Source organism: Rhinolophus hipposideros (genome assembly GCF_964194185.1).
Source record: "Rhinolophus hipposideros genome assembly, chromosome: 16".
Classification (NCBI taxonomy): Eukaryota; Metazoa; Chordata; class Mammalia; order Chiroptera; family Rhinolophidae; genus Rhinolophus; species Rhinolophus hipposideros.
This window is the reverse complement of record NC_138062.1, coordinates 3,435,816-3,449,485: the sequence shown is the minus strand read 5'-3', so window position 1 is coordinate 3,449,485 and position 13,670 is coordinate 3,435,816. Positions and strand designations below refer to the sequence as shown.

The 13,670-nt window shown below is 41.6% G+C and overlaps 1 protein-coding gene across 5 annotated transcripts in view; it reads left to right on the top strand.

Annotated features, from left to right (window-relative positions):
- Window positions 1-13,670, top strand: part of PDE5A (phosphodiesterase 5A) — a 111,267-nt gene that overhangs the window by 22,288 nt on the left and 75,309 nt on the right. For all 5 annotated transcript variants that reach the window (XM_081075764.1, XM_081075763.1, XM_081075766.1 and 2 more), the window contains one exon: window positions 3,647-3,736. In XM_081075764.1, the coding sequence (XP_080931890.1) occupies window positions 3,647-3,736 (90 nt within the window). The remainder of the gene's footprint in view (window positions 1-3,646; window positions 3,737-13,670) is intronic.

Here is a 13,670-nt window from a genome sequence, read left to right as displayed (position 1 = left end):
CAGAAATAGTGTGTGACCAGCTGTCTGAGCATCCCTGAGCCCTGTCAAGTTGACACATAGAATTGATGAGCACAGATTGCCTGGCACCCCTAGTTCCATGTCCTGTGGAAGCCGTGAGCCTCCTTAAGATTTCCTGTGCCAAAAGGTTTGCATTGTCAATGCACCCCTGTCTCCCAAGTCAACTGGAACATAAAACTGGGACTCTTCTGTCTCTACAGGACAGCCACTCCACATGTGCCATGATTTCTAAGGGGAAGAGTTGGCAGGTCCCAAGGAAGGGTGGGTGGCACTGCCGCTCCTGGAGCCTTCGTGGAGGAGCTGCTATTCCCCCACCCCCACTCCATGCCGCCCTTTTCATTCTTTCTGCAGATAAATAAATCTTCACCATCTCTCACCCTGCAGGTCTACTGTCTATTTCAAGTGTTTATCCAGGTGTTTTCCTAAAGAAATATGAGCTCTCTCAAATGTATTTCTGATGCATAAAATTATTTCCAAAATGAATTTTAGAAGAAAGAAATAACACTCGCAACTGATTTAATTTTGATAAGTCTACCAACCTGTCATGGTGTAATTGTGCTCCAGGGAATGCGGTTTGGGAACTGCTGTGTCTGTCTTTGTTCAGTGTTCTAATTATCTTTAGGCATTGTCTTAAAAATGCCACTCTGTGGAAGAAAACCATCCTATAATTTGGAAAGTTTACTGTGTTGTTTCATTTTTTGTGTTGTTGTTTTCTGTTATTTTTATATCATTTCAAACTTACAGAAAAATTACACGACTCGTATAAGAAGCTTCCATGTACCCGTTACCCAAATTCTCCAGTTGTTTATGTTTTGCCCCATTTTCTTTACAATTTTCTCTCTTTTTCTATACATAAGGCACATAAGTACTGTATGCATATTATTTTTCTGAACTATTGAATAAGTTGGAGGCATTTTTACTAAGTATTTCAGTGTATATTTTCCAACAAGCACGTTATCTTCTACTGTTTTATCAAAATGAGGAAATTTTATAGTATAACACAATACTACTATCTACAGTCTGTAGTCAAACTTGGTCAATTGTCCCATTAATGTCTTTTATAGTTATTTTTTCCCTCTGCTGAGAGATCTAATCCCAGATCGCATCTGGCACATACTTATGATATCTCTTTAGTCTCCTTTAAATGTGGAATAGTTTCTCAGTGTTTATCCTTCTTGACATGTATTTTAGAAGAATACAGGCCAGTTATTTTGTAGCGTGGCCTTCCTCAGTAGATTCCATCTAGGGCACAGTCCTTACTCTCAAGTCCTGGCCTCCCTGTGTCTCAGCTGAATGCTCGAGGTGCCAGGGAGGTCTCCCTGGCTGGGCTGGCGCCACACTGCCTCTGACCCTTTCCCTAACTGCTGTCACCGTCCCACTTCAGCCTTCCACAGCCATCTTGCCAGTGCTCTTAGCATCTTGCTCTGTGCATGTCTGAACGGAATAGTCACTGAGTGTTCAGCCACTCCTCCTTTACCTCCCTCTCCCCAACACCCGACAGAGCCTTGCAAATTCCAGCCACTCTGGGAGCCCCGAATTCTTTTCAGTTCTCCTTGGCACTGTTGCCCCCTTGGGTACTGCCCACCTTCTCCCCAGCAGGCGCCTGCCCTTGAGAAGACAGAGTAGTGCACATACATTTCCCGCCTTTGGGGCCTGTGTTGTAGTTGTCTCAGGCATTTGATCTGCTCTTCTGTTTTCAGCAGGAGGGCAAGCTGGTGCCAGCTGCTTCGTTGCAACAAGGGACATCCAAGTTTTATGTTTTTTACACTGGTACGTCCTCACACAGGAAAAGAAATAATCACAATCATAGCAGTGCTGCATTTTCCCTTCTGCATTTCCTGGACCTAGAGGGGTTCTCAGTGCCCGTTGCCTTTGCCCTGACTGCATCATTAAGGGAAAATTCTGTGAGAGGCCAAGATTCCCCTACAGTGAATCTGAAGTGTGCATTAGTCCCACATCCTTCAATGAAGACGGAAATCCAGGGCCACTGCTGGCTTTCTGGTATGCACCCAAAGCTGCGAAAGCCCTGCTAATTTCAGTTTGTCAGACTCCATTGCCTGGATTAGAAAGCTGGGTTGAATCCTCTTCTTTATAAATTGGTCTTGTAATTAAAATGTGCTTTAACAAAATAATTGCCGAGGACACATTCTTATTTTTAATTTGATATTAGCTTGTAGAATAATTCACTATATAAATTAATAATGTTTTACTTCTTTAATTCATCAATATCAGTATCCTATTTACTTTCATTAGATGCTTTGCAATATAGTATGTTATTTAAGAACTATTTCTTAGAAATATTCAGCCAAGGTTTTTTGTGTGTGTGTCTCCATATAACTTTAAGCATATTTGCAGAAAAAGCAAAAATACAGTAGCATTTACAATATAAAATATTTGTACTGATTTTCCACCATTTTATAACTTTTCTTTTGAGATTGTCTATAATGCCAAGTTTGGTTCTCTTAGGGGAAAATTGGCCTCATTTCTGACCCCAATTGAGTGAATCGAGTGTAATCATTTACTTCATTCACAGCTTTGGCTTTGCAGGACTTTAGACTAATTAAAAAAAGAAGGAGAACAAATGACCTTCAAAGATGAGGATTTTCCAGTGTGGCTATTCCATGTTCTCTAAAGAGAATTCCAAACACAGAGTTTTGAGAGCAGCGGTGCTATTATTAGGTTGTGCATATAACTTCCCATGACTATTGCTTTGAAAGGAGCAGCACTCATTGAAATATTTATGTTCTGGTATGTTTGTTTCCATCCTAATCTTATCCCATACAATGGTATCCGTCCATTTCCTCTCGTCAGCACCACCCCCGTCCCCCACTTACCAGATATGCTTTAAATGATAAGCTAAAAATGATCACATTTGATAACTATGATGTCATTTCTTAATGAATTCCTTCATTTATTTAACAAATGGCTTTTGAGTTCTTGTACCAGTATTGGGAACACACTAATGAACCAAAAAAAAAGCCCTTACTGGAGTTTACAGCCTAACTTTAACCCGACCTAAAGTTCGATGGAAAAATGTCCTGTACTTGAGATTAAGGGGTGGCTTACAGTCTGATTGAGGCCATAGAGAAAAGATGAGATTTAAATTCTTATGAACACCTAAGCTAGAACAGAATCCTGCGGAAATACATGAACAATTATCACAGGGGAAGCCAAGTCAGTATTGGAATGATCATTTTGGAGGTAAGAGGTTTTACAGGAAAAGTTTCTGAGCAGAGATGCTTTTCTTCTGGGTGGCACAGAAGAATCAAGCAGTGAGACGGGAGCAGGCAAACTGGATTACAGAGGTGGAGAGTTGCCACTTTTCCCCGAATTCAAGTAAGGCTATGGAAACCAGTTCGTATTTTGAATTCCCTTTATTTCTGGACATTTGTTTGAGTCTGTGTTTTTTTTAAGTTTGCATAAACCCCAGCTTCTAAAAAATCTTAAATTTATCTTTGTCAAAGATGATATGTACTTACGTGACTTGATGCCTTTTACAACAATAAAATTGTCATTCAGAGCAACACGGTAAGTCAAAGGTCAGATTTCTCTAATCTTATAAATCAGAAAAATCACATCAGTCTTTGAACGGATCAGTTATGAAATTGAATTTCTTTTTTTTTACTAGGATCCTCGATTCAATGCAGAAGTTGACCAAATTACAGGCTACAGGACACAAAGTATTCTTTGTATGCCAATTAAGAATCATAGGGAAGAGGTAAGCCAATTTTCCATTTTATAAAAGGTCATTTGGCAAAACTTTAAAAAAAAATTACTTTGCACACCTATGAAATGGTACTACAGTGACAAGTTAACTATAAAGTGCTCGAATGTTCTACTTAAGATATATATATATATATATATCTTAGACTTTAGTTATAGGGTTGAATCCTGATAGAGACTTTACTATGACTCAGAAATTAATTTCAGACATTTCATTTCCTTATGCCGCCATTCCCCTTAGGACCTTATTCTATCCAAGATACGTAATTGTGGTAGTGGTTCTTATCAATTTATTTCACATTATATTTTAAGTGTCTGAACAAGGCTCCTTCATAAATGGTTCTCCAATTGCAATGATCATTACCTGATTTTTCTTTATTTTCGGATTCAAAAAGAGGTTTTGAAAAAACAGAAATTGTAGGTAATCCCAAGTAAATTTCATCGTACAGATATGATGAACAAATGAAAATATCTTGGTTTATACTTCACCTAATTGGAAGGTTTGGATTCTGTTAGTACTGAATTCCCTTTTCATTTTATACTTATTTGGGGGGTGAAAGTTAATAAATTAGCAATTTAACTGAATGTTTCAACTGAGTATTCTCAACCCTGGCTGCACATTACAATCAAGTGGGGAACTTCTAAAATATTACCAATTAAATCAGAATATTCTCAGGGCAGAGTCTGCATAGTGATACATTTTTAAAGCTCCCCAAGTAATTCCAAAGTGTTGCCAGGGTTGAAAATCAGTATTCTAAGTGAAAACAAACAGATTGAAAGATCTCACATTAGTGCTTCTTAACTTTAGCTGCGTGTTACAGTCACTTGGGGAGCATTTAGAAAGTCTGACGCCCAGGCTTCACCTTAAATGGACTCTGTGGGGTTGGGACCCAGGCATCAGTATGTGAAAACTCCCTGGTGATTACAATGTGTGGATAAGCTTCAGAACCACCGCCAAGTGTTCTAGCCACACTTTGATGCTTCTACTTGATTCTATTCAAATTCTGACGTCTTTCCTTTCTCTTCTCCATCTGGTCCATTACCAAGTGCCACTGATTGTTTTCCATTAGTTTCTCATTTGAGTGCCTTTCTTTGCATTCTTGCTGCCTGCATTGTAATTCAGATCTCAAAGTAATGCCTGAATTTGTAAAATATTCTTGTAAGAGCTTTCTATGCTTGTAGTCACTTTCCCTTCCGTCCACCCTGCATCTGGGAATTTTCCCAAAACACGGCTTTCTAAATCCGGGCTCCTAAAACGTTGACAGGCATCTAAGTCACTTGAGGATTTCTTTAAAATGCGGATTCTGAATTCAGTAGGTCTGGGTGGGACCAGAGAGTCTTTCTAACAGGTACCAAGTTGATGCCAATGTCCTGGTCTGTGGGTCACATTTGAGTAACAGGATCTTCAGTCAGTCACTTCTCACTAGTCTAATAAGTTCTCAGCGACGTAGAGTTGCTACACACTTTCTGAAGAGGAGACTTACAGCCTCAGTTACTGAAAACATCTGCAGCTGAAACATGAATATGAGATTGATTAATTAATTATGTGAATGAGTAAATAAAATGGAAAAGGCCATGCATGAACTAATGATGATAATGCTATTGGGTTGCCAAATACAGCAAATGAAAAGCATGTCCCGTGCAATATTTGGGACATAGTTATACTACAAAAGTATTTGTTATTCATCTGAAATTAAATTTGACTGGACGTCCGCTATTTTATCAGGAAGCCCTAGTTATGGAGACAGTTTTCAGCTTTCACTTGTTACTTATGCCTTAAAATCTAGGCCCCAAACCAACTTTGTACCAGCCAGGAGACTCAGCCCAAGTCACTCTCTGATTAAACCTCTCTTTTTAAATAATGCAAACGATCTCTCCAAGAATGGGGGTTGAGGTGACTGTTTGAGAATGTACACGGGAGTCACCAGGGAAATGAGTGGACGGCCTTCTGTGAGAGAGCATCCTCAAGAGTCACGTGTTCTCTCTGGATGACAACCTGTGGAGAGGATTTAGAAACAGCAGCAGAAAACCCAGCTGTGTTGAGGCATGACTTGCATACAATACAATTCACCCATTTTAAGTAGGAAACGTGATGAGTTTTGACAAATGTGTATGTAGTCATGTAACCACCAGTATAATCAAGATATAGAACATTTGTCATCTCGGATACTTCCCTGTACGCTTCGAAATTGGTCTCCTTTGGCTCTCTCAACCCCCAGCCCCTGACACTCAGCAGTCTGCTTTTGTCACTATTGTTTTGCCTCTTCTAGGATGTCATATGAATGGAATCCTCCAGTATGTTGTCTTGTATACCTGGCTTTCACTTAGCATAATGCTGAGAGAGTCCCCCACGTTGCTGCATGTGTCAGTACTTTGTTCCTTTCTATTGCTGACTGACTTATTCCATGGAATGGATGTACCACAATGTGATTATCCCATCCTCAGTTGATAGACATTTGAGTTGTTTCCATTTTTTCTATTGTGAAAAGAGCAACTGTCAATGTTACAGGTCACTGTAGGCACATAATGTTCTCATTTCTCTTGGATAAATACAGTTGTCCCTTGAGCAAGCAGTGTGGGGTAGGGGATGCTGACCCCACACAGTCGAAAATCCACAGATAACTTTTGACTCCCTACAAACCTAACTACTAATAGCCTACTGTTGACATGAAGGAAGTCTTACAGATAATATAAACAGTCCATCAACACATGTTTTGTATGTTGTATATAGTACATACCGTATCCTTACAATGAAGTAAGCTAGAGAAAAGAAAATGTTACTGAGAAAATTATAACGTTCATCTGCAAGTTTTTTCAAATTGTCACAAATCTCCAAAAGTTTCTCCAATACATTTATTGAAAGCAATCCATATATACGTAGTTCAAACCTGTGTTGTTTTGGGAGTGGGGATTGCTAGGTCACATGGTAGGTGTATGTTTAGTTTTATAAAAAAGGTTCAAGCTGTTTCTGGAAGTGGCTGTACCACGTGCACTCTTACCAGCAACTTGTGAGTCCCCGTTGCTTCACATCCTTGCCAACACTTGCAATTATCAGTTCTTAAAATTTTAGCCATTGTAGTGGAGATGATTTAAATTTGGTTACATGAATATATAACCCCACTCTTAGCCAAGGGCCATCTGCGCACTTAGAGATCTGATTAAAGTGGGGTCAGCCACAGGTCCCCAGACTGTGATTGTCCAAAGCCCTCCCTGAGTGTCCTCAAGTTTGTCTGCCCCACGCTCCCACATCCTTTCTGCTGTCTCTGTTTTGCCCTGGGATGACTTGGTGTGAAGCCTGCGCTCTTCACTGGTTTCCACGTTCATTCATTCATTCACACCAAGCATTTCGTGAGATAAGAAACCATCAGTAACTTCACTGGAGACTCAGAACTTTTACTGAAGGGAGGATTTCCACACGCAGCTTTTAAATATCTCACTGACCCTCCTCACTCTCTTTCCGGTCCCCCTGCTCCCTTTCTACCCATAGTCACACCACCCAGTTAGAAATTATTTCCTGTGAGAATTATTTTTTGAAAGAAAAGGAATGAAGACAAATAGTCAGAAGACATCTTGTCAGCATGGCTGTTGCAGTATAAAAAATAATTGGCTGACCAAGAAGCAAGGCCTCTAAGAAGATGCAATATATGCCTTCCAGAGTTATCTTTAAATTTATAGCTGCATAAACACTCAGGGCAGTGTTTGCTTTTATGTACACACGAAAGTACTCTTTCACCAAGCTTTTGAAGTCAAAATGGAGGGTCGCTGTAAGGCTTCTGGGAGTAATGGGTAAGGTTTTGGCTCTGGGCTTGCGTCCTATCTTTACCACTTTCTTGGTATTGGCTAATAATTCCTTTGCTCTTCAGTTTCCTCATCTGCAAAATGGAGCTTATAAAAGGACTTAGCTCTGAGGGTTGTGAAGATTAATGCATTTGTGCAAGCAAAAGGCTTAACGTAGTTCCTGGCACACTGGAAGTGATCAGTAAACATCAGCTGGTATGTTTTAAAAGGAGACAGAACTAACAGGGCTTTTAAGAGAGACAAGAAATGATAAATTTGTATGAACAAGTCATCGGCCACAGACTGATCAGCCAGCTGGGGTCACAAAATAATCAGCACAGTTCCTGACTTAACTGGTCTATGACCCTCTGACAAACTTGACAGAAAAATGCTTTCACTGTTTTAACTCATAAACGTGTCAAAATGGATTTGGTGTCTTCTCTGTGTTAGTCCAACTGTACTGAGTAAGCCAACACTGACAACAGCAAATTACCAAGGAACCTACAATGAAACGTGCGTATTCACTGTTTACTGATTGTTTACAAGATATCCTGGTACCTTTGAGTGACCCTGGTGTCTTCAGGCACAGGTACCAACTCTGAAAAGCTCCTTGAACGGAGCAGTTGAATACTGAATACAAGAGCCTGAACTGTAACAGTCCAGAAAAGTCAGGAAGATGTTTAAGATTCAGTAAAATACATAATCTCATTTGCCTGTTCTCCTTGTGCAGTTTTTCAGGAGTTCTTGTCATTAATGTTACAATCTTAAGTGTGGTAGATATAGCAATATCTTTTTCAGAAGTCAGGATCATAGGTAGTCCTAAACTTCTGTGACAGAAATATTTTTTTAAAAAAATTGTATAGCATAAGTTTGTGCAATTTTCCCCTCTTCCTACTTCCTTCTAAGAGAACAGGGTTAATGGAGAAAGTGGTGGGGGGTGGGGAGGGGGAAACCTGGAGAAGCTTGAGAAGGCTAACAGGATTTGTTTTGGAAAGATCAAAGAGCTATTGGTGAGAGAAAATGAAGACAAAAAGACAAGAGGTCCAGGGGAGAAGAGAGCTGGCCCCACCTGTGTTTGAAGGGGGGTGAGGATTGGGCAGTGACTGCTGGTCCTGTGGGACCTGTCCTCGGGCCTGGCGTGCACTAATTCACTTAGTTTTCAGCACAACCATAGGAGGGAATCAGTATTTATCCCCACTTTACAGGTAAGGAAACAGATGTGGAGCATTTGGGGAACTCACCTGAAGTCACACAACTAAAAACTGGCGAAGCTGAGGTTCACACCTGAGCAATGTGACTACAGGTCATGATGTGGGAAAGAGGAGTTCTCTGTGGATGGTGACCTACGCCACTCCTGACGTGTCCAATGGGGCTCCTTACGGGAGCGGGGCGTGACGGTAGAAACGAGGACACCTGCTGTGCTGTGCTCTGCCAGCTCTTCAGAATTAAATGTATAAACCATTCTGCACACAGATGCTTTTTGAAGTGAAAAAAAATGTGAGAGAGCAAGAGGGATCAGAGTCACATCCTCTGTGATGTCCCCAGAGGAATCCATCCAGTGAACGGGAGGAAGTTCTTACCAGGGATAAAAGAGTTACAGGAGCGGGTGTGTGTGCTATTAATCTGTCCTCGGGGGAAGAACCATGACACACTTGCAAGCATAGTGAGAAAAGATTTGCAGCAAGTGTGTGACTTTAGGACTGCTGTTAAATGTCCTTCCTACTTAATGCTGGATTGTTTGGACGTGGGCACTTGGGGCAGGTTTTGCTTATGTCACTTGCTTTAGTTATTTGTGTAACCAGACAGTTCTTTTATGTTCAGTAAAGAAGCGCAGGGAAAACCAGCTCTTTCCCTAGCTCAGATGACCTATTTCTGAAATGCCCTCCCTGAAGCATTGCTCATTATGACTCGGAAGAAATGAGTGTTCTTTTTGATTTATATAAAATAGCTACACCAATTCAGTGGAAGGCAGTGAACATTTCTTATTGATCTGAGCTGCATTTGTATCCAGTGGTGTCTTCCAGGCCGGGCTGACACACCTGTTTGGTCTTGGTTGAATGTCAACTCCAGCTATTAAGTAGAAATCTAATTTGGAATCAGAGCTCTTTTCTTCCTTTTCTATTTTTATTTTAGCATTTTGATTTTATTTGAATATACTTGATGATATAATTCTTTGGTGCAAATATAACAGGATTTATGATAAAAGTTTTTACAATGTAATAAAGGATCATTTTAGTTAAATATCTAATTATTTATATCTTCCTTTAAAACCTCGAAAATTTTCAAAAAATATCAGCTCATTTTTATATTTTTGTGAGATAAATACTTGGATGAATCAGAGAGATTTAATGCCTCCCGGAAATACACAAAATAAAGCATTAATGAAATCATGTGTAATTCCAGCTGTGAGATACAAGAGCAAATGTATTCTAGAATTTAAACTACGTGATTTTATCTGCTCTTTTTAAAATATTCTCCTTCTCCATCCTCTCCCCCTCCCTCAAATTACCTTGTTTGGACAAGTAATTATTGAATCACCGGGCTATGTAGAGCACTGGTCTTGGCAGTGAGGCTATGAAAAACTTCGAGCAAGGAAGATACTCGCTTTGAAATCGTTTTCAATTGCAGATGTAGGTCTTTTACACCAAAAATTCAAGAGCAATACAAGGTAACAAGATGCATGTCAAATCAGTTCAATATTCAGCACACAAGGGCTGTGGATTTGGGGAGCTGGAGAAATCACAGAGGAAGGATGAAAGCTGTGGTTTTACGCAGCGGGGCCCTGCTGTGTTTACCCCACAGCCTGAGAGACACAGCAGCGACCGGCCTCCATGAGTGGGGACGCTGGTGAATGCTGGCCTGTGATCGAGCTCACGCTCACGGAACCGCCGGGGCCCTCCTTAAATTTAACAAGTAAGCTTGGAACAGATAAACGTTACTTACGGCTTTATATATAATCCTTCAGTTGTAGGTCGGACTAGATGAAATTGTAGCCACAGAAATTAGCAGCGTTTGCTTGCAGACTGTCACTCGATCTAGAGCTGTTTTAGTCTTAAAGAATTGACCAGCTCTAAAGTGTTTATTGCATGTATTCCCCTGTGATAATTTTTCTTGTTGCTTTGTTTTAGAAACAAAACAAAAGTACTTGCAAAATTTCTGCTTGTTCTGGACTGGATGTCATCATGCTGATGATCTTTTCTCTTTCCTTTCCCACAATTGCCCTTTAATAATAAACAAGTGTGCTTTACAAAGAAGATGGTAACTGCTTTCCTAAGGGGGAAAAAAACACACACAAAACGTTTCTTAGGAGCAGCAGATGACAGGCGTTGCTAATAGGTTACATCCCTGAGGCTTTGCTTCTGATCCGGGAGAAGAGGGGAGTGAAGGAAAGCTTGAGACTGAAGGTTACGTTAATGGTAGCCTATGTTTACCCCAGTCTTACTGTGATTGCTCAGAAAATTTGGTTCAGACTAAATGCTGTGTTTTACGCAGTGTGAGGTTTATCTTCATCGGTACTTACAGGGTAACCATTTCAGCGCTTGTTGGGATGCACTGCATTTTTAATAGCTCATTTAGACATTTAATTTTCAGAAGTTATACACAGGCCCTGAATAATGATATTAGAGGTCTGGAACCAGTTGCAGATCAGCATAAACCATTTCTTTGTATAACATCTGACCCAGAGCCCCATAATGAGGCACTTTGATGGACTTTGAGTATTAAATAATTTTCATGCATTCCTGGAGAGGTAAGGGGGTTGTCAATGAAATTCCTGTTCTTAACAGGTACGTGTACAAACATCTGTGTTCATCTACTAAGAGCCAAGATTACATAGGTAAAGTGCTTTATAAACTGTTCAATATTCTGTATTTCTTCTTATTAAATCCTCATGTAAACATCCCCACTTGTTTCTCTTCCACTACAGAGTGCAAATTAATGTTCCAGGCTTGAGTCAAGAACAAAAAGTGATGATGGTCTTATAAAAGTTTTGAGTTATATTTTCCTTTTTTCGCATCACTTCCTGGCAGTGAAATAGAATGAAAGTGACCTAGTTTAGAATTCCATATCTCTGTTTATCACAAATTATATGACAATCATGAGTTCTACCATGTTTCACGGAAAATAAGGCCTCGCCGGATCAGCTCTGATGTGTCTTTTGGAGCAAAAATTAGTACAAGACCCGGTCTTATCTAACATAAGACCGGGTCTTGTATTAATTTTTGTTCCAAAAGGCGCATTAGAGCTGATTGTCCGGCTAGGTCTTATTTTTGGGGAAACACGGTATGTTAGTGATCTCTTGCAATCTGACAAATTACCCTAAACTTAGTGATTTTGAATGACAGACGTCTATCAGGTTCAGGAATGCCGGAGGGCCTGGCAGGCCGGTGGTTCTGGCCCAGGCGCCCTGCAGGGGCCGCCCTGGGGATCCAGGCAGGTGTTTGATTGCAGCCTGGCGTCCCTTTCCGGAGGGCCCAGTCCTCGCTTGTGGGCAGCAGGCCTCAGTTCCTTGCCACGGGGGCCTCTCCTTCAATAGCTCAGTGTCGTCCCCGCACGGCAGAGAGCGACCAAGGAGGAAGCAGCGGCGCCCGTGTGACCACGTCTCCCGAGTGGGGCGTCTTCAGCGCGCAGTGTCCGGCTCCTCAGCGACAGCCATCGAGTCCTGGGGAGGGGGCATCAGGAGAGGATGGGAGACCGTGTGGAGCTATTTTGAAACCACCAGAAGGACCAAATACATTTTACGGCCTTCTTCTCTTTCCTTCCAAATGGGCAGATGATACAAGAGGAATTCTGGTTATTCAGTAAAAATATTTAAAAATTATGTCTCCATCTTTCATGTACAAAATATGAGCTTCCCAGAGGCCGTGTGCACTGGGTTTACCAGCGGGGGGCAGGTGGGGTGTGCTGTGCCAGCCTGGCCTGCGTGACAGGGAGAGCAGGATGTGGAGAACTGAAGGAGGCAGAGTAAGGAAGAAGAGGGAGGTGCCTGCTTCTTGGGCTGTGGCAAATGACTGAGGCACTTAGGGCTTCCCAAACGTTCTGTGGCAAATTCTGGTCTCCACGAGGCCTCTGTGTGTACTACCTCCTTTGCTTCTTAGCGTCCACTGGAAATGCCCACTGCAGGGTCCTCACTATGTCTCTGCTCTGTTGTTTCTGCTCCCAGCCAAGGGTCAGAAGCAGAGGGACGTGTCCAGTGCTTTGGCGCCGTGTCTGCTTATGAACTGGAAGGAGGGAGAAGCCAGGGAACACTTGCTATTATTTAAAGGGTTGTGGGGCCACAGCATTAAGGGTGAAGAGTTTTCTTTGTTTAATTTCTAACCCAGGGCCACATAATTTGACAATTATAGGATTTTGATAATTAAATACTTTCAATATTTGTTCACACATGGAGAAGTACCAGGTCTAAACGCAGGGAAGGTGGTAAGGAGGCTTTTGCCATGACCCAGAGTGGAGGTGGACCCAGGCTGAGGCCCAGGGAGCCAGAGGAGTGGCCTTGTTACGTTTCTGTTCGGGAGAGTGAAGGATTGATTTGATGGAAGAATAAGTAAAAGGAAGGATCTAGAGGACATTCTCAGTTGTTTAGATAGGCTACTGTAGGGGAGAGTCCCTAAAATAAAACATGGAACAGAGGGAATTGGTTTGTGGGGATCAGAACAATTAGCTCCTTTTCTGGACGTGTTTTGCTGATACTTTCTCCTCTCTCCTCAAACCTCAATGCTGCTTTCCGTCCCCACTTTCAGCTGATGGCCTGGCTTACTAGTTCCATGGAAGCAAAGCCGCTGGAAGAATCTTCCACAGGAGAACTTCTCCTGTCTCTTTCCCTTGTTCCTGCATCTGACTCCATGTGCTCTGGTTTCCCTTTACTTCTCAGGACAAACTGTCCGCTAAATGGCAAAGCTCAGTCTTGAGCTTGGGTACCAGATCTCATCCCATCTCGCCTGCTCATAGACACGGCTCAGTAGCTCCCCCCTCATTTCCAGAATCATCAAGACTTCCGCCTCCACCAGACGGGTTCATCAGCATACAAATTATGAGGTTATTTCTCCCATAAAAAGACAAAAATAAACATCCCCTGGACTGCACACGTCCTTTCACAGGCTTCCCATTGCTCTGTCCACTAGCAGAGAAAACCCTGTCCTCGGTTGCATTTCTAT